The 22285-nt window shown below is 42.3% G+C and overlaps 1 protein-coding gene across 1 annotated transcript in view; it reads right to left on the bottom strand.

The window, feature by feature from the left end:
- LOC145401647 (glutamate receptor ionotropic, delta-2-like) overlaps positions 1-19309 on the bottom strand; it is a 296114-nt gene extending 276805 nt beyond the window's left edge. Inside the window, exon 1 of the mRNA XM_080273839.1 lies at positions 19186-19309. Within this exon, the coding sequence (XP_080129965.1) occupies positions 19186-19309 (124 nt within the window). The remainder of the gene's footprint in view (positions 1-19185) is intronic.
- Between the last annotated feature and the right edge of the window lie 2976 nt (positions 19310-22285).

A 22285-nucleotide genomic window follows, 5' to 3' on the forward strand; every position in this document is an offset into this window, starting at 1 on the left:
TACGCCATATTTTCCTTGATTGTCCTTTTTACACTCTACAGCAGCGTATTTCATTTCCTTTTTTTGTCTCACCTCCAATGTCCCCCGCCTTCTTGCACACTTTATCCAAGAATCACTGTATTTTTCCTTCCATAATATCATGTCCTTCCTTACCGTTATTGGTCTTCTTTCCGACACCTAATTCCATTCCCAACTGTACTTCAGTAGCCCCATCTGTGATATAATAGACTTATCCCATTGACCCATTGCTTTCACGGCGCCGTGTCTGTGCTCCCTGCCCACCCAGCGTACACAACTTGTAGCCGATGATCCGGCTTTGTGCTGGATTATGGCACTAGGTTCCCTATTGTTCTTCTTCTTCATGAATGGAGCAATAAATAGCAAATGGAATTTAATGTGGACAAGTGTCATGTAATTAAATTTGGGAAAAGTGAAATAAGACTGTAATGGAATTATAATTTAGGAACTTCAATCCTACACATAACAGAAAGGGAGAAGGACCTATAATTGGAGTGATTATCAATAACAGACTTTCCCCGGCTGACCCCATCAGTGATAAGGCACGTAACATGAACATCCTGTTAGCTAATATGAAAATAGCATTCACAGATAAAGATCATAACATCATTGATCAGATCAACCCAGGAGTATGCATCAGTAGGCTGGAATCCTCATCTCAAAAAACACATCTATTATAAGACTGAAAAAGTACAAAGGGCAGATTCAAAATAGGTACCTAGCTTAAGCGATCTAAGCAACGAAGACAAGCTAGAAAAAAAAAAAATCTACCACCAGTACAGGATAGAAGGAAAAACAGACACATGATTATGCTATATATATGCATCTCGGGGAAAAATAATGATATACACGAACATATAATCTATGGGGAGCATAACAAGTGGACAGTGCAAAAAACTACAAATTTAAGAGACGATAGAGACGTAAGGAAATGCAGTTTCCCAAATACGGCACTTGATCAGTGGAATGCACTACCAAATGATATAGTGTGTGCCAAAACTATTCATAAATTTAAGGATATGTATTATAAAAATAGTTTGATAAACAAAACAGTATGAGCTTGACTCATTCCTGTTAAAGATACAATTAGGTAAGGTAAAAACACACACTCACTAATCAAAATATAATACCCACAGTCCCACACTTGCTTGGGGAGCATGGGTGTTAACCTGAGGCATCCCGTCGACATATGGGAACGTCACAACGTTTTGTCACAGCTAGACCCATTGATGTACCACTACATCGCGCAATTGCAAGTTTCATAATTTGAACAATTTTCAATTTTTGCGCGTGATTTTTGGTACGTATACACGGGACACCTTCCTCTACAAGATGCCAGCAGGGACAATGCCTTACACCACATGACCTCCACCCCCCCGCATGCCATTGTCTCAGCAATTCACCTGTTACCAGTGACCTGGCCAATAAAGACATTCAGGGCCAGAGTGATTCCCCAATCGGTGACAATGTGGAGTACAAAGTTTACGTAGCATTAGAGGAAGAAAGAGTCAGAAATGATGATCAGGTAATGTTGCCAAAAAAGGTCAGGTATGTTGATGTGTTAGTGAGTGAAACTGCTTATATTGCCTATATTACTGTTTGAAAACCAATATACTCTCGTACTACATATAAATTTATACCAAATAAATAAATAAATACCGTTTATGAGTGGTGTGGAATAGTTACCCTCCTATAGAACTCGTTTTCTTTGGAACCAGCCTGATAGAAAACCCAGTAAGGTAAGGAGTACTGCTACGTGTATCGAGTATTTTAAACCTCAGGTGAGCGATTTCTCTATGAATTTTCAATGTTTCTCACCAAAAGTGGACGTTTGAGCAAAAATTTTTTTTTTTCCAAAATTGGTCGGGACTGGGGGGAGTCAGTGGTGGAAAATCGGATGGAACGGAGTGGGTTAACCTTCCAGAGCACAGAATTGCTTCACCTTTTATCAAATGGAGAGTTCTTACCAAGCATACCACCCTTTACATATCGGCTAATAGTTGCAAGACTTAGGAGTCCCTTAAAGATCTGAAAACTACCCAAAACGTCACTGCGGGGTGACATAAAGCTGTAAATGGCTAGGTTAATATATGAATGGTTAATATATTAAAGTAAAATTAATGATACCATATAATTACCCATCCCCACCCTGGAGGGGCTCGGGGACGGGTATTGTTTTCACTTAGTTTGTTTATTTTGTTTGCCTGTCAGTTTGTCTGTCTGTCTGTTAACAACTTTACATGAAACCTACTCGTGTGATTTTGACTAAAACTATAGTGTTGATGGGCTATGACCTTCTGATCACCTCATTAAATTTTGGGCCAAATTGGGCCAAGCTCTAGGCTGTACGCACAGTAAATGTAAAAAAAAAACGGTGATGGGTAATTTTTTTTTTTTTTTACTCCTTTCAGTTTCGTCATATCGACCTGAAACCAAAACCTAAAGATCCAACTTTCAAATTTGCATCCTATAACATGCCTCATTATATCAGGGAGGTCACATCCCAGTTAGCAGTAGGGGGCCAATGTCAGGTGGGTTGGGCCTAAAATTTCATGTGGGCATAAAATCAGGTTTCGCCCATTATACTCAAAATTTGATATGAGACATATTTGACTAGATATCCTTTTGTGTTTATACGTCAGCATTAAAATGACAGCTGGGGACGGGTTTGCTGTGTCCTGGCACCGCTTCCCGTTGTTTCTTTGCACGACTCAACAGCCACTGTTATTAGCAATAACTTCACTGACTACCATACCAATCATAGGCTAGCTTAACACTATCATGTTTTGAAAACTTGGTATCTTTTCACTCAACCATCTTCCTTGTCATTAAGTGATCGAAATATACTGTAGAAACAGGCCTCTCTTTATGTTTTACACAGTATGATGGTTCCATACTTACAATGCTATAGAATTTATGAACTATAACTGTACATTTCATCTCATGTTTCTACATCTTTTTTCTGAGAAAATATTCTGACATTAGCTGGAAGGAAATGCTAAAAATAATGACATGTTTCTATTTCTGTCACTTACTTTGGGCAGATACCACACTGATCCGGCTGGAAAGAACTCCTCCTTTGCCACATATAGATCAGTCTTTCTCTTGGGGTTCCTGTTGTGCACCAACATCTGAAGCACCAGGAGGCTGCGTAGCTTGATATAAGAGTAGGTGCCCTCCACAACCATGCGCATGCTGTTTTCATCGCTGTTGAATTTCATGTCCCTCCACAGCCTTTGGTACAGTGGGATGCGGGAGGTGGAGAATAGCTGGTATTCTGCTCCCTAATTGTAAAAATAGTAGATGAAGTTAGAACTGTGTATAATATTAAGTAGCAGTTATCATAATCACTGCAAGGTGTCAATAAAATGCTGAATACAATGATATGATAGAGATATCGCATGACACTCATGGATTTAAAGGATGTCTGATCGATTGGACAAGTTCACCATCCGGCTATATCAGTGCCACAACGTGATGGCGTAACTTTCCTGCACCAGGTAAGGTGGAAATGGTTGCATGACACTATAGAATGCAGTAAAAGTGGAGAAAAATTTGTTACTCAATTGTACAGTGCTATTGTCGTTATAGCATTGCATGTTCCTGTCCACCTTTTGATACTATGGGATAAGAGATGTGTAGAGTTGGTGTTCCGAGCCGTAATGGGAAGAAAGGTAGAAAATGTAGACAAGTTTTCATCATAGTTAGTGAAATACCTCTATAAACCTGATATCACTTGCTATGTCTTTCTTGGCAGTTTGGATTTATGTTCCCTGCAAATGAGTTTGTTTTACTGTCCAGTTACTTCTTTAGTACTCTGTACAATCTCTCTCCCTTCTGCCTCCCCCCCCCTCATCTCTCTCTCTCTCTCTCTCTCTCTCTCTCTCTCTCTCTCTCTCACAGACACACACACACACACACACGCGCACACACTGCACTGATAACCCTGCCTTCTGTGAAACTTGGCATGAATGATTTTTTCCCCTGTGTTTTGGTTGTCTGGTAATCCTGAATATCTGAAAGCTAAAATTTGTTCCAAATTGTATTAACCAAATAACTGAGTGAGCAGATTAAGTTATGTTATATATGTGCTTCAAGAGAATAAACTATTAAATTATTTTAAAGCTCTTCATCCTGTACCTCAAATTATAGGAGTTTAGGTCTGTTTGACGAATACCTACCTTAACGTCAATTACACCATACTTCAGGCTGGACCCAAGGAGATGCTGGAGTGTGTCTAGCGGTGGGGGAATGAAGGGCACTGCTAAATTACTGGTGAGGGAGGTCTTGTAGTGGGTTGTCACCAAGAAGGCGTACAGGAGCCAGAACCCAAGAAACACCTAGGGGAAGGTGGTTGTTGCTACACTTCTTTCAAAGTGATGCTATTCTTGAGAAACAGGATTTGCTAGATAGGAAGTACTGGAAGGTTCTCAGCATTTCTCGTATTTTTCACTTACAAGTCAGAGTTGCCAGTTAGCATGCTATTTGTGAGCAGAGGTATTTTGTAAAGTTATGCATTAAATTTTATGCTCTTTTTTTCTATAACACTTTGTTTACACGATTGTTTGTTAAATCATGTAATATTATATCAGTTTGTATGCTAAAATTTTCTTTGAGTGTTATGCAGTGTAAGAAAACTCTGGCATGTTTTGGATGTCTTTATGTTGATAACTGTTGTAACCGTTGCTCCCTTGAGAATGCACAAAACTCTGAAGAAGTAGTAGATCACTGTAGAATACAGGAAGCTTACAAATGGGTGGGGAAGAGTCTAAAGCAGTTTCAGATTTTTTTTTTTTTTTTTAAGTTCAGTTTGAGTGTAGTTCAGTGTCAGTGAGTGAACATTGTATAGCTCCGATACTTGTGAAAACAGTGAAGTTTGCAAGCATTAAGTGTGACTGCAGTTAGTGAAGATTGTTTAGCTACAGTCCTTGTGAAAACAGTGAAGTGAAGTTGGCAAGCATTAAGTGTAACAGCGGGTAGTCAAGATTGTATAGCTCCGGTACTTGTGAAAACAGTTGATGTGTAGTTGGCATGCACTAAGTGTAATTATTTGGAAACTAAAGATATTGAACTTAAGAAGTCAGTGTTATTTACAATGCCTGTGCTGCTCAGTGTTGTTGTACGCTGAAAGGCTGCCTTTAGGAAGAATGACTCACTTGGCAGCGTGCTTCTTATGCTGAACTAGTGCTGTTGGAGTATGTGGCAATGTGGGACAGTGATATAACAGCGGTGTCAGGAGTGGGATCATAAAGTGCTGCAGTGAATCTAACCTTCGACATGGAGGCAGGTATACAGACACAAGGCCAAGCAAGGCATGAGGAGGCATCACTGGCTGCAGTTAAACAGCTATTGCAAGCACAAGGTGTACAATTACAAGCACATGGTGAACAACTACAGGCACAGAATGAAGGACACAAAAAACTCTAAGGACAATTACAGGCATAAAATGAAGAAATCAAAGAGCAATTGCAAGCACAGAATGAACAGCTTCAAGAGGCATTACAGAAGCAACAAAGGTTGCAAGAACAGCTAGATGCATTCATGGGGGAAAAGAAGGAAGAGCAGCAACTATTAAAGAAGGAAGTACATGCTGAGCTATGCTAGCAGAAGGACTGAGGTAATGAGTAATGTGATGGAGTGCAGACAGCATGTAGACAACCAGTTGAAGATTATTGAGGGAATAGTGATTGAGTGAAGACAGCATGTAGATAACCAGCTGAAGCATGCAGGTGACCATGTGACAATAATTGGTGAGAAAATTGATGTTGTAGAGAAATAATGCACTGCTGAGCTTCAGATTACTGTACAGGAGCATATGAAAAGAAAGGATAGTGTACTTTGGATCTTGATGGATCACAAGCACCTAAAGGTATCATTACAGAGTTGATAATCAGAATGCAGAAGTTTTAAGTCCTGGACTTAGTTATGATGTCCTAGTTTTTAGGCCTCAAACCGGTGAAGTGCACGCCTCTAATGGAGGTACAATTAAAAATAACCTTCAGAAATTTGATGGTAGAGTATCTCGGGAAGCTTACTGTGCACAGTTTGAGTTACTAGCTGATCAGAATGGTTGGGATGATAGGCAGAGGGCAGTGCAGCTTGCTACTAGCATCAAGAATTGCACAGTGGAAATTCTGGGCCATATGTCAGTGAAGAAGAGGAGCACTTATCAGTCCTAGTAGAAGTACTGGAGTGCAGAGATGGGATCATGTACAAGACTGTTTACATAGCAAGATTCCGGACCTGAGTATGGGCTCGAGATGAGTCCTTAACCCCTATGCGCCAGTTGACGTGTATAACCATTATGAATGCCGGTTGACATGTATAGCTGCAGGCATCTTCTCGCCACCCTTTGAACTTTAACGTATCCTTACTCATCGATGGGACCACCTGAAGACATGGGGTACTTTCATTTGAATGAGGAAGAGTTGGTGAGTCTTATGAATCTTTAATTTTTTTTTCTCTAGCTGTTACAGTTTGACAGATAATAGGGTTTGAAGTAAGGATATTTTTTCCATTGTGGACATACCCCATAGGGGAGGAGTGTGCAACATTGGAAAAAACCCGGCATATAGGGGTTAAAGCAGCTTACTCATGACTTGGAGACTATGGCTTACAAGGCATACCCTGGAGCAGTGCTTAACCTGTTGGCTATTCTTCTGAGGGACCAGTTCATCGATGCTCTTGATAATGCAGAGTTGAAAGTGGAAGTGAGGCAGGCACACCCAGAAGCACGCAAGAAGCACTAGCCAACGCTCTAGAATTTGAGTCCTACATCAGGTCCAGTATGTCCACTTTTCTGGCAGGTCGTAGTGCAAGATTCAAGACAAGAACGAGACAGGTACATGAAGCAGAAAAATTTGGTGCCACTGTGAAAAGCCAAGGCATAGGAAAGAGGACTGGTACAAATGGAAGAGGGAACAGAAGACCAGAGTAGGTTGCTGGTTCTGCTAGAAGCCAGGACACAAAAAGGAGGATTGTTACAAATAGAAGAAGGATCAAGAACCAAACAGTGCAAGGAAACTCACGATTGCAACAAATTCGTGTTGGACATGTGGTGAGATGGGACACTTCTGCTATGCTTGTCCAAATGAGAAGGACGGCGAGAAGAAGGCTGCAGAAGTCGAGAAGGATGAGGGTGAATTAGTAATGGATGATGACAAGAAGCAACAACCAGCAAGGTTTTCCCAAGAAGCCCCACCGCTGAGGAAATGCAAGAGAACCTAGACTGATAGTGAGCAAAAAGACGGAAGAACAGACGGCATGCAGTGTATCAGGAATGGGAATCTTAGCAAGATATGCTGCCATACTGCAGTGACAAGACCAGTGCAGTTCAAGAAGACCTGATGAGGATGCAAATGGAGGATGCAGATTTACAGTACAAGCAGTGCTAAAGTGGCTACAGCAGAGTACAATGTGACCATCCAGGGAAGAGGTTTCCAGATTTAGCGCTGTGAGTAAGAGCTACTAGAGGCAATGGGACCTTCTTCGTTTGAACAACTGACTATTGGAACATCAGTGGGAGACACCCGATGGCCTCAGTAAGTATTGATAACCGGTGGTTCCAAAGAAATGAGGTCTGGGATCTTCAATGAGTCGCATAACGAGATCACTTGTGGGCACCTGGGAGTGAAGAAAGCTCTAAGCTGGCTGTGACAGTGGTTCTACTGGACTGGCATACGTCAGGATGTTGAAGAATGGTGTCGGCCCTGAGATGTATGTTGTGCCAAGAAGGGACCCAAGAAATGTGGTTGCACCTCTTTCCTTTCCATCGGTGCATCCATTTGAGGGTGCACCAATGGAAAGGGTCATGGTGGACATTGCCGGACCTTTGCCACTCACTGAAAGAGGAAACCGGTATATACTGTATGTGTCGCCATGGACTACTTCACAGTGGCCAGAAACCTATGCCATCCCAGATCAAGAGGCTGTGACTGTTGCTCATTTGTTGGTTGACCAGTTTTTCTGTCTTTTTCGAATGCCACAAGAGCTACATTCAGACCAGGGTAGAAACTTTGAGTCTGCTGTGTTCTGTGAGGGCAACAAGTTGCTAGGGATCAAGAAGACCAGGACGACCTTACTAAGGCCAAAGTCAGATGGGATGATGGAGAAATTCAACTAGACAAGAACTGACCAAGTGCTGTGTAGAGGGACAGACGGGATGGGACCGGAAATCACCTTCATTCCTGATGGCATATCGGTCTGCATCCTGATATGCCATTCCAGCTAGACCCTTGCAAAACTGATCCTGGGCCACGAGTTACGTTTACCCATTGACTTGTTAATGTGAAAACCACCTGGTGAGGGGCTGCCTACAGACACCTCCAGCTATGCAAAGCATCTTCAGGAAAGCCTGGCTGAGGTACACTGTCAAATGTGAGGAGCCCTTAAGTTTTCAGGTGAAGTGATGAAGCGCAAGTATGATGCCAAGGCAAGTGAGGTGAGCTTGAAGGATGGTGACAAAATTTGGTTATACAATCCTCACTGGAAGAAGGGACAGTCACCGAAGCTGCAGAGCCCATGGAACGGGCCTTACACTGTGTTTGACCGCCTATCAGACGTAACGTATCAGATTCAGGGAGGCAGGAAGTCTCGCCCAAAGGTGGTACACCTGAATCATCTGTGGCAGTACCATCGGCTAGGACAGTACAGTACAGCTGCAACGTCTCCGAGGAATCATGCTCACCCCCTGCTGAGGACATTGAGGAGAATCAAGAAGCTAGAGTACAAGAGAATAGTGACAGTTTCCGAAGGGAAGGAGTGAATTAAGAAGAGGACCAAGACATCCCAGGAGAAGTGGACTGTGTGGAGGAGCATGGAAGTCGTCAGATGCAGCATAGGAGAAGACCTGATAAGTTGAAGGATTAATTTGTGCATAATTAGATGTTTCATTAGGATTAACGGTTATGTTTGTATACATTGTGCAATTCTGTCGGGACAACAAGGGATTAGGGAGGGGATAGTGTTGAGAAGCAGTATTTGCTAGACAGAAAATACTGGAAGATTTTCAGTATTTCTCACATTTTTCAATTACAAGTCAGAGTTGCCAGTTACCTTTCTATTTGTAAGTGGAGGATTTTCTAAAGTTATGCAATACATTTTATGCTTTTTTTTTTCTCCGTAATGTTTTATTTGCAAGTTTGTTAACCCGCGCCGTCCCGAGGACGTACTTCCACGTCCTCACGTTTTGTCACAGCTAATCCCGAGGACGTACTTCAACGTCCTGCAATTGCAAGGTTCATAATTTCCACAATTTTCAATTTTCGCGAGTCATTTTTGGTACGTATACACGGGACACCTGCCTCAACAAGATGCCAGGCAGAAACAATGCCTTACCCAGCATGACCTCCTCTCCCCCCCTTGCATGCCCTTTTCTTAGCAATTCACCTGTTATCAGTGACCTGGCCAGTATAGCCATGTCATGCCACGGTACGAAATTCAGGGCCAGAGTGATTCCCCAATCAATGACAATGTGGAGGACAAACTTTACATAGCATTAGAGGAAGAAACAGTTAGAAATGATGATCAGGTAATGTGGCAAAAAAAGGTCAGGTATTAGTGAGTGAAACAATGCTTATAATGCCTATATTACTGCTTGAAAACCAATATACTCTTGTACTACATATAAATTCGTAACAGTAAATAAATAAATACCGTTTATGAGTGGTGTGAAATAGTTATCCTCCCATAGAACTCGTTTTCTTTGGTGCCAGCCTGATAGAAAACCCAGTAAGGTAAGGTGGCTCTCCTACCTGTAATGAGTATTTTAAACCTCAGGTGAGCGATTTCTCTATGAATTTTCGATGTTTCTCACCAAAAGCGAAAGTTTTAGCAAAAAAAAAAAAAGGGTCGAAAAATGGTCGGGATTGGGGGGTACCAGTGGTCAAAAAGTGGTCAGGACGGGGCGGGTTAAATCATGTAATTTTATCTCAGTTCCTATCCTATATAATTTAGTGTTATTCAGTGTAAGGAAACTCTGGCATGTTTTGGATGTCTCCGTGTTGGTAACTGTTGTAACCGTTGTTCCCCCGAGAGTCCACAAAAACTTTGAAGAAGTTGTAGATCACTCGAGAATACAGGAAGCTTATATAAGGATGGGGAAGAGACTAGAGCGATTTTAATCAGTTTTCAGTTCAGTTTGATTGTAGTTAAGCGTTAGTGCTGTGAACACTGTATAGCTCCGGTACTTGTGAAAATAATGAAGTGAAGTTGGCAAGCATTAAGTGCAATTGCAGTAAGTGAAGACTGCATAGCTTCGGTACTTGTGAAAACAGTGAATTGTAGTTAGCAAGCACTTGGTGAAATTATTTGGAAAATAAAGACAGTGAACTTAAGAAGCCAGTGTTTATTTACAACGCCTGTGCTGTTCTGTGTTGTTGTACACTGAAAGGCTGCCTCTAGGAAGAACTCACGGGGCAACGTCCATTCTATACTGAACTAATGCTGTTGGAGCCTGTGACAGTGTGGGATGGGGACATAACACTATAAAAAGTCTTCATTATCTCTTTTTTTCTTTTTTTTTCTGCCTTTATCTTCTGCATGTTTTTGCATGCCACCATAACAATGTATAAACATGAATTTAGAATAGGACCGTCCTGAGTCGACATCGTGACATCATGACTTTTAAAATGAACAGCAGATCATAATTCTAGTGATTTACGAATCTGCTAGACTCGGTACTGAACAGTTTATAATAACCTTCCTACCGTCGATAAAACCATATCACATTATGTGATCAAATAACAGCTTATATATTTCCAAACTGCCAAAACTATTTGTATCAATGGAGCATTAGTGAAATAAAGTGTCTATTCCATTATATAACTGGAAAACGGATTACATTAACAAGTACTATAGCACTCAGATGTGGCACTGACTTCTAAAAGGACCGTTGAGAGTATTCCTTTGATGTGTGTGTGTGTGTAATTCACCGGGTCGGTCAGGATCACTTGATGGTCGTGATCGTCAGCTTTTACCCTCCCGGAAGGGAGCTGAAAGCTCATATAGTCCGATCTAAGGGCAAGGCTATGACCTTCACACACGCACACACCCGTCCCCTTGCTCAAGGGGGACAGTAACCACCCACTTCGTCAGTGAAACTTTTCGCAACCTGAGCGAGGCACGAACTCCCGTCCACCAGTTGGCAAGCAGGAACGTTACCACTGCACCAGCGAGCGGTGTGTGTGTATGTGTGTGTGTGTGTGTGTGTGTGTGTGTGTGTGTGTGTGTGTGTGTGTGTGTGTGTGTCACTATATCCTGAGTAACAGCAGGTGTAAATCAAATGCAGGCAATGATGAAAAGGCGGTGTGGTTCATCCTCACCCTGCCCGCAGAGAGCCAGAGGTAGCCATAGAGGGACTGGCTGAGGAAAGAAGCCAGGATGCGCATGAAAGCATGGGAATCTAGGCGAGAGGAGGAGATGGTGGCTTGAATGTGATAGAAGACTTGGTAAAGAAGAACCCCACAACTCACAGACACGACCACACACACCCAAACCTTTGCTGAAAATGAAGTGTGAAGAGAAGCTGGTGTATACTGTATAAGTGAACAAAAAATAGTGATGATGCCTGGAAACGAAATTTAAAATTCAACACCATCACACAAAACACACCACATACGCTCAAGCCTTCTCTGCAAGAAAAGTTTAATAGAAGGTTGTGTGTAAATGAAGACAACTGTTGTGGTCTGATTGAGGTAGAAAAGTAATAGACCAAATCCCTGTTGCAGACAGAACCCAACTCACACATTCATATGTTCATTGCAATGGAAATTGAATATGGTAATATGCAATAAACAACTGATGGGCTATGTGCAGATAAATTGCTGTAATAATCTCATCCTTCGTATATATTGCAACACACATTCAAATATCCACTGCATTTCAAGTACATCAATTTAAATTTGCAGTAAAGGGGGTAACTGACACTAGTTCATTTAAATATAATAATATAATGTGGCGCAAGATGAGATTCTGGGACATATTCTGTTTGTCATCATCATCATCATCCGGACCTCCTTTTCCACCCAAGGGCAGGGTGAGGAGTAGCAATGTCCAGACAGCACAAACTTGCCCAATCCAAATAGGCCACACTTCAATTCACTCAACATTCTTCAGTTGATGTATTTTCTGCCATCACTGGCCTCAGTACTAACAAGGCATATGGGCCTGATGGGGTCCCTCCTGTTGTTCTCAAGAACTGTGCTTCTGTGCTTACACCCTGCCTAGGCAAACTCTTTCGTCTTTGTCTGTCAACTTGTACCTTTTCTTCTTGCTGGAAGTTTGCTCTCATTCAGCCAGTCCCAATGAAGGGTGACCACTCCCAACCCTCCAACTATCGTCCAATTGCTTTAACGTCCTGTATTTCAAAAGTTTTCGAGTCAATTCTTAATAGAAAAATTTTAAGGCATCTTTCCTATCACAACCTTCTTTCCGATCGTCAGTATGGGTTCCGTCAGGGACGCTCCACTGGCGATCTTCTCACCTACCTTTCAGACTCCTGGTCATCCTCCTTTCAGGACTTTGGCGAAAGCTTTGCCATTGCACTTGACATCTCAAAGGCTTTCGATCGAGTCTGGCATAAATCTTTAATTTCCAAACTGCCCTCCTACGGTTTCTATCCTTCTATCTGTGCCTTCATCGCTAGCTTCCTTTCTGGTCGTTCTATAGCCGCTGTTGTAGACGGCCATCGTTCTTCTCCTAGATCTATCAACAGTGGTGTTCCTCAGGGCTCTGTTCTATCACCAACCCTCTTCCTTTTATTCATCAATGATCTTCTAAACTGTACATCTAACCCTATCCACTCATACGCTGATGACTCCACCCTTCACCTTTCCATTCGGTTCCCGCAATGCCCACCTCAACAGTTACTTCAACAAACAAGGGATGAGGCTATGGCACACCTAATGTCTGACTTGGCTCGTATCTCTGACTGGGGTAAAAATAATATGGTTGTCTTTAATGCATCTAAGACTCAGTTCTTACACCTATCAACCCGACAAAATCTTCCACAGGTATACCCACTAATGTTTAATAATATTCAGCTTAATCCTGCATCATCCTTGAACATGCTTGGGGTTTCATTTACTCGGGACTTATCTTGGAAAGATCATATTACATCTCTTGTAAAATCTGCTTCCAAGAGATTGGGTGTGCTAAGCCGACTCCGCTCTTTCTTTACCCCTGCACAATTGTTGACTCTATACAGGGGTTTTATCCGAGTACAACTCTCATGTGTGGGGAGGCTCCCCACATACAGCTCTTCTCAATAGGGTGGAGTCAAAGGCTTTTCGTCTCATTAACTCCTCCTCTTACTGGCTCCCTTCAACCTCTGTCTCTTCGCCGCACTGTTGCATCTTTATCTCTTTTCTATCGCTACTTTAATGGTCACTGCTCCTCTGAACTGTGTGCTTGCATTCCTCCACCTCTGCGACAGGCGCGTAACACCCGTCTGGCAGCAAACTCTCATCCTTTTTCTGTCCAATTCTCTAACGCAAGAGTTAACCGTTACTCCCAGTCTTTCATTTATGCAACTGGTCAGCTCTGGAACTGTCTCCCTCTGTCTGTATTTCCTGCTGCCTATGATCTCCAGTCTTTCAAACGCAGTGTGTCCAGGCATCTCAAAATGATCGGATCTTGAATTTGGCTCTATATTGTATTTTGTTTTTCTCTTGGAGGGAACTGTTACTGTGGGCTCATGGCCTTTGGTTCCTTCTTCCTCGCATAAAAAAAAAAAAAAAAGCCCCCGGCATCCTGGCTGTACAGGATACGCCAGAAACATTCACCACATTCTGCAGCTTCACACAGCGTACCCTATTGAGTCAATCCGGACGCTGCCATGCTCACAAGGAGTGCCAAAATCCCTGATCACGCACTTCTCAAAATTCATCCAGCCAGCTCGATCTCTTGTCAGTTCCCTAGCCTCACCGACTTACATACCACTCTTCCTCCATCAAATTCGCTTAGGTATACCCTTTTTACCACTCTTTTGTTATCCATTCTTTCCACATGACCATACCATCTCAGGACACTCTCTTCGATTCTGGTGTCCACCGACTTCATCACTCCACACCTTTCACGAATCACATTATTTCGTATCTTATCCACCCTGTGTACTCCACATACATTCCTCAGCAGTCCCATCTCCACTGCTCATACTCTTGATTTTTCATTTTCATGCCACATCATAGTCTCACACCGATATGTTAGAGTTGGCACTAACACTCCCTCATGTAAGCCTCGTGCAGCTGCAACACTCAAGCCTCTGTTTTTTATCAAGGCCTTCATTGCACAAGCTACTTTTCTTACTTGTGTCACTCTACTTTCAACTTCTTTTGCACATTTTCCTCTCTTTTCTATCACTGTACCCAAGTATTTGAACTCTCTCACCAATTCCAGTCTCTCTCCATTCACTGAGACATCACATTAGGAGTCATCTTCTCTCTCAATAACCATCACTTTACTCTTCTCTACATTTACTCTCAAGGCACGACGCTCACAGACATCAGCAAAACTCTGCACTAGCCTACCAAGTTCTTGTCAAGTACTTGCAAGCAGTACTGCATCATCAGCATACAACAAATTTGAGATATTCCATCCATCACCATTCATTACCAGCGCCATCCCTCTCTCCATTACTCATGTTTTTACTTCTCTCATCACCCCATCCATATATCTATTGAACAACCAAGGGGACATCACACAACCTTGTCGTACGCCCACACCGATCGTGAACCACTCACTTAGATGCCCATCAACCCTTACACATGCTTCACTACCATCATAAAAACTCTTGACAGCACCTAACAGCTTACCATCTACACCATACATGCACAAAACTTTCCACAATTCCCCTCTGTCTACTTTGTCGTATGCTTTTTCCAGATCCATGAATGCCATCAACACCGTATGGTCCTTCTTACAAGCCTTCTCTGCTACCTGTCTCACTGCAAATACTTGATCCACACATCCTCTGCCACTCCTAAAGCCACCCTGTTCATCACTCACTAGGACTTCTGATATCTCTCTTACTTTCTCTATAATAATTCTTCCATATACCTTCCCTACCACACTCAATAAACTTATGCCACGATAATTCTTGCACTCACTTCCCTCATCTTTATTTTTGTACTGGGTACAATCACAGCCTTTTTCCACTCTGCAGGCACAGTTTCACTCATCCGTGCCTTCTTACATATCTCCAAGAAGCACTTCATTCCACTCTCTCCACTACACTTAAGCATCTCTGCATACACCTCATCAACCCCAGCTGCTTTCCCATTTTTTTTAGCCGTTTCACAGCGCTCATCAACCCTTACACATGCTTCACTACCATCATAAAAACTTCATTAGTTCGAGTGTCACGTCTCCTGGCACTGCATTCCTTCTCTGCACACACCCAAAACCAATCATGTTTACAGCCACTCTGCTCACTCTATTCTCATTCATCAGGCTTTCAAAATATTCTTTCCATCTGGTCCTTACTTCATCTCCATGGGTTAGTAACCTACCACCTGCATCCTTCACACCATCACATTTCTTTCAGCTTTCACTTCTACATTTTCACACCTCTTTCCAGAATAACTTCCTATTTTCAGTGTAGTTCGCATTCATTTTTCTTTCCAGTTCATCATTTACCTTCTTTTTCCTCTTCACTAGTCTCTTTATGTGCTTCTTGCTCTCGATATATTCATTTCTTATTTCAACTGAACCCCTATCCTTTAACCACTTTAGCCACTTCTTCCTCTTTTCCTCCACTGCTTTCTCAACCTCCTCATCCCACCATCCCGTAAACTTCTTTATTGTTGATACTCTTGTCACACCACACACCACTTTGGTCATGTAATCATCTGCCATTTCTTTGATCCTCAACTTCTCAGCTTTCAGTCTTTCTCCCTGACTGCTCCTCTCTCTCTTGATCCACCTCACTCCTCTTATCTTGATCTTGCATACCACGATCATATGATCGGACAGACCTCCACATCGTCCTCTCACAGCCCTCGTATCAGCAACCATTCCCATCATCGACCTCTCTACGAGCACGTAATCAATCAGGCTTCTTTCCACACGATCCCCGTTTCCTATATACCATGTACCATGTATATTTATGTGCATCTTTGTGTTTGAAATAAGAATTACAAATGCACAACCTCCTCTCCTGATACATATCCTTTACTCTGTTTCCATTATCATTTTCTCCTGGTACTCCATAACAACATGGCCACGCGAGTCTGCCCATTTGGTTGGGGCCCTGGGCAGATATTGGGCCCTCCGAGGCTTTCTGAAACGACTGCCATGATTAAGTGATTTTGGATATGGGAATCTGGGGGACACTTAACCCTGCCAGAAACCCCGATTATATGACTACCACCCAGCGTATTAAATGGTTTCCTGGGTACAGGAAACCATTTGGCTTGTCACTCAAGGTAGAGCTCATAAGGCATCACTGTACATTGAGTGAGTGGATGATGGGTGCCCTCACCTACCACAACTCACAACCCCGGCATTATAAGTACAGGAAATAATAAAATGCATCTCAGTGGCCACAACGGATGTTTGTTGAGATGACCTTACCTCTTCGAGGAATATCCTTGCTACTTGTTCTGTATGCACAACAACAAGACCATTCTTCTTTAAATATCTGCTTCCAAATCCATCAATCTTCGTCTTGGCCTTCCATGTTACTCAGACGTGATAGGTCAAGACAAAGATGGGTGGATAAGATATGGATGTGTGACTAAAAGACAAGGAGTTTTTGAATGTTTTGCAGTCATGAATTGTCGCCAATGAAAGCCGGCTGGTGAACCATCCTTACTTTTGTAAATATTGGAAAACTGGCCCATCCTCAGGTTCCATCAATTCGGAAAAGGATAATAATGTCATTCTCATCTGTACTGCGCACTTTGACTCATGCTGAAAATGTTTACCAAAACCCATGTTCAAACTGTGGACGACTAACTCACGCTTTGTGTGTTTTTGAATTGTTTATTTTGTCAAAGCAGCAGCTACTTGACTCATGCTGGAATACTCTGACTCGCTTTGGGATCGCCTACTTCGATTCACTTTGATATTAATATGGAAATTTTCTCGCTGACTTACTTTGAAAGCATGAAAGACTTTTCCATTTTGACTCACGCTGGAAATTCCTTCACTGATTTCATGTGGGTGTTTCCAACACTGGCTTGACGTTGCAGAGTCCTACACTGACTTAGGGTAGCACTTCCTACGCAGATTTGCATTGGGATTACATACATGAACTTAAATATCATACACAGTCTTACACTGGAATTATTTGCATTAACGTTACATTTTCATGCATTGACCAACGTGTGGTGAAATGATGAAGTATGGGGGAGAGAAAGTAGTAGAATGGATTTGGAAGATGTGTATATTGGCCAAGGAGAAAGGCAAAGTCCCAAAAGATTGGAAGTCAGGTTTAATTATTCCCACGTACAAAGGAAAAAGGGAGAAAGAAGTGTGCAGTAATCATAGGGGCATTTGTCTTCTGATTATAAGAGGAAAAGTATATGGTAGGGTACTTACTGACAAAGGGAAACCACAGAGGAACTAGTTGGATAAGAACAGGGAAGTTTTCGGAACTGAAGAGGTTGTGTAGATCAGATACTCATCCTTAGGTCTAGTGGAAAAGTTTCAAGGGAAAGAACTTGTATGCGGCCTTCATGGATCTCGGGAAAGAATATAGTAGAGTTGATAGACAAGGAATATGGAAAATATTAAGAATATAGTGGAGTAAGTGGGAAGTTGAATGCCGTAAAGAGTATGTATGAGGGTGCTACCGCAGTACTACGTATGGATAGTGAGCTGAGCGAATATTTCTATCTGAATGTTGGATCAAAAGAAGGATGTGCCATGTCTCTATGACTGCTCAGTCTTTGTATGGTTGTGGTTATAAAACAGAAACAAGGTAGGACAGTGGATGCTGAAGCAGCCTTGATAAAAGAGGGCAGCGTGTGGAAACTTTCTGTTCTGTTGTTTGCAGATGATACTGTACTCTTAAGTGAAGACGAAGTAGAACTGCAATGCTTGGTGAATGTGTTTGGGAGAATGTGTAATAAACGGAATCTAAAGGTGAATATAGGGAAGAGAAAAGTTATGGTCTTCGAGAGAAATCAAGTCACCGTATGTACAGTGAGGTAAGATGATAAGGAAATGGAAAATGTGAGTGCATTGAAGTACTTGGGTAGTGTGAAAAGTAAGGATGGAAGTTTAGAGGATGAAGTGTTTGAAAGGGTACAACATGGAAGAAAGGTTGCTGGTTCCTTAAAAGCAGTGATAAGAAAGATGGAAGTGTGCATGGGGTAAAAAAAAGTTGCTGCAGGAGAGTATCGTGATACCAACTCAAACTTATGAAAATGAATCTTGGACCTTGTTGGAAGGACAAGAGTCAAGAGTTATGGTGGAAATAAGTTACATGAGAGGACCATTTGGAGTTACATGGAGAGACAGACTGCCAGAGGAGGAGGTGAGGAAGCGTTGTGGTGTGGGTGTCGATGTGATAGAAAGCGTTCGGAGAAACATATACTGAGGTGGTTTGGCCATTTGGAGATGATGGAGAGCGAGAGACTAGGCGAATGAATGTAAGTGAGCTGGAGGGAGGGAGAGGGAGGAGAGGCCGAGGATGAGATGGAGGGATGGAGTGGAGATGTATGTGAGAGAGGTGGGTGTGAGCTGGGAGGAGGGCAGTGAAATGGCAGAGGACGGGGCGACATGGAGGCGATTTGTTTGTAGCCACCCCTTATGGCATTCAGGTGTCTGGCAATAGACAGACAGACTTGCGTTGGAAATCTGTCATTGGCTTACACTGGAATTTCCTGTACTGACTTATATTGAAAAATCTTACTGTCACTCTGGAAAATTCCTACTATGACTTACACAATAATTACCTAGCCTGACTTATGCTGTCATTGGGTTGAAAAGGCCTATCTAACCCACTTTGGAAATACTGATTTGGCCTCATGTTGAGGTTGAACTACTTTGACACACGTGACTGACAAGGAGTACAGGAAAGTACTGTAAGACTTGCTGCTGAGTCTTAAAGATGGAAGGGAACAGAGGATGAAATAGCTGCTGAGCTAATGAATTCCAGAAGGGATTTGAGTTGCGGCACAACCCTCCCTATTGGTTTTGTTGCGATATCCTACTTTAACTCACGCTGGAAAGGAGTGATGAGCTTCGGCCAGGGTGCACTCGGGGGACTCTTGGCTGTGATGAAGCCGAGGGCGTCCATGATGTACACCATGGTAGGATCCAGTGAATTTGCTCGCTCCTGGGTCATGGCTAGGCCTAAAGTGAAGTTTGCTCGTCCGAATTCAACATCACCAATTATTCCAGTCCAGTGGCCCTGATAATGGACGAGACAGATAAAGAACGATGGGATTTATATATATGTTTACTTTAACTTGGCCTAAAATTGCCTTGTCTTTGAGTGCTGATTTTGTAATGCAGATTAATACTGAAATATGGTGCTAGTGTTAATAAGACAGGGGTAGGCGGTGGCTCTACCGGTAGAGAGGTGGCCTGCAGTCCTACTGGACCCAAGTTCAAATCCCCGCTTGAGCAGGAAACAGTTTAAGGATTTGAATTCTATAAAATCAGACTATACTGATCTACCAAAAGACCCGCCGACATGTCGTAAAAATACCCCCGCTAATACCAAAACATCCATCCTGTATGAGACAGGTCTAGCATGTATTCAATATGGACAGTGGGTGTTAACGCCAAAGTGGTGACAGGTAAAGGTGTATGGTATGTAGGAGGACTACTGGGCCTTGGGAGCAAGTTGTGAAACCTATGCCCAGAGTTAGACACATAAAAATAATGGGTAGGTAGGTGTCACCAATGTCCATAATGTGGATAATGTAGAGATTCATCATCAGTGGCGGGTACAGTAGAGGATCGTAGATTACTGCTGCTTCCAAATGTAAATAATAATCGTACTGTAGCTTAGGAGGCTGGGATGGTAATTGTAGATTGGCAAGGCACCTATGTCATTAGTATAGATTAATGTGGGCTGCTACAAATGTAAAGAGTCATAAGGCGTAGAATAGCATGGATATTGTGTATTTGTGAGTTTTCATTTCTCTAGTCCCGAGGTAGGTCTTTCTTGGTGTCACTCCTCCCTCTGTCTATTTTGTATCATAAGAGAAGGTGAGGCAGAGACACTCTGGGGATAAGGGGTTTTATTGTGACACAGTTATATTGTTCACTGCCTACCCTTGCAGTTGAGCGATGGACAGAGTGACGTGACCCACTGATTGTCAGTGACAGCTAATCTTTTACTGGCTGCCAGCCTCGTAGTCTACTCAATCTTCTTCTCTCCTCAATCTCCTACTCCTGATTTGTGGGTAAATATTAGTGCCTGTCTTCCAGCTGGCTGACATGTGTGTGTGTATGTGTGTCCATATTGTGTCTAGCATGCATCAGTCACGTGGCTAACTGGCTTCCATGAGTTACATCATGTGTTTGAGATGCATCATGTGTCTGACATTCTTGGTAGTCTGGGCCAATGGATGTTTGTGTTTCTGTTCCTGATGCACCAGACATATCCACCTGTTTATTACATTTTGTGCTATGATTATATTGTCACGGGGTTTTTGAAAATTTATATTAAGGAATACTTTATAATGTTACTTGTCAATATTAACAATGAATTGACTTGTGAAAATCAACCAATGGTTGATACTTTATGCCGGCTTACTTCGCTGATTCTCTAAGGTCGAGAATTTACAAACTTTCTCAACAGTACACAGCAAAGACTAATTACTCACACGCGCTGTTTGTTAGTACTGTTGGCCTCTGAAGAAAGTGACTCCACTCCTGACAATCAATAACTAATACTAATAGTAATAAGCAGGTTCTTGCCGGTGCATTAACTCCAAGTCAGCACAACGGATTCAAGCTTAAAACAAGAAGACTGGCCTAAGTACCAGTTATGAATTATGCAAAGCATGATGCAAACTAGGAATGGTAAGTGAAATAAACTGAATGTGGAGAAATAAAACACGAGTTTACATTACATTAAGCTCAAGAACTGTAAATTTATTGATTACAATGAAATAAATTTACGTTACATGAGTCTCAAATGAATTCAAAATAAGAACACACTCACTCGCTCACTCAAAAGCTAAACTCTTAAACCTAGGAAAAACGAAAAGAAATACTGGTCAGAGAGTGGGCTAAGCGGAATGGACTGGGCGTCGTTGCTGACGAAGGACGTTGCCACACACGCTGAACCTCTCACCGATTCACGCTAGGTGGAGATTCAGGAACTCACTGTACACACGCTGCTCCAAGCTGGGCCAACAAACCTGGTCTCACGGCACTCTAATCCTGACTGAATTCAAACAAGCGAGGCGACGGCTGAGGCCAGCCGCTAACTGCTAACGGCTAACGAAAGAGAGTGAGCAAAACATGCCCATAATAAATCTCTCAGCGAAAGCGCTAATGTCGCAAGCAAGGATGATCACTTATGAAACAGTGAAAAATGTTGTGAAAACACTCCCGATTGGGTGAATATGTGGCAGTTGGCTGAGTGATACTGGGATTCCATTAGAATTCGTGGTTTCCCACCAAAGTTCAGTGTCATGAGTTTGTTTAGATATAGGGTCGCACAAATTTGTGACATTACACCCCATCAAATTTTTTTTTTTTCCTCAGAAAAAAAAAATTCAATATACATATAAATCCTAACTCAGTCACACACGATTCACACTGTGGTGTGTGTGCTATCCTGCTACAGGAGAAAGTCACTGTCGCCAGTGAGCGAAAAAATCCTCATATTTATGTTAACCCCTACACCGCGGGCATGTTTACCGATGTTTTGCGTGTGCCGCGGGGTTATTCGGGCTCCGACAGACTCTCAAAAAATATTTGCCAAAAATCAGTTATTAGTCCTAGAATATGAAAATTATATATGCTTATGGCACATACCTTCAGCTTTCTCCTGGAATGTTTGATGAGCCTTCGTCAGTTACCGTAGGACTTGTGGAGACCTCTGAAGTTGGGTAACTAAGTCTCCACTTTACAGTTCCCAACAACCCGTAATATGATTACCACAGCCAGATATAAACACTATAAATACTACTCTATGATTTTCAAGTAGTTTGGGATCCATACTCCAAAAAAAAAATCACTGTGAAAGCAATGAAAATTATGAGCGCGTCTGACCGCCGCACTTCCGCTAGTTCACTCTTGGTACTCTGTCATTTATTATTCATAAAACCCCTCACACTTTATATTTCTATAACTACAT

The sequence above is a fragment of the Coenobita brevimanus genome, chromosome 56 (genome assembly GCF_032717465.1).
Source record: "Coenobita brevimanus isolate Jiangsu-jjx chromosome 56, ASM3271746v2, whole genome shotgun sequence".
NCBI classification, from domain to species: Eukaryota; Metazoa; Arthropoda; class Malacostraca; order Decapoda; family Coenobitidae; genus Coenobita; species Coenobita brevimanus.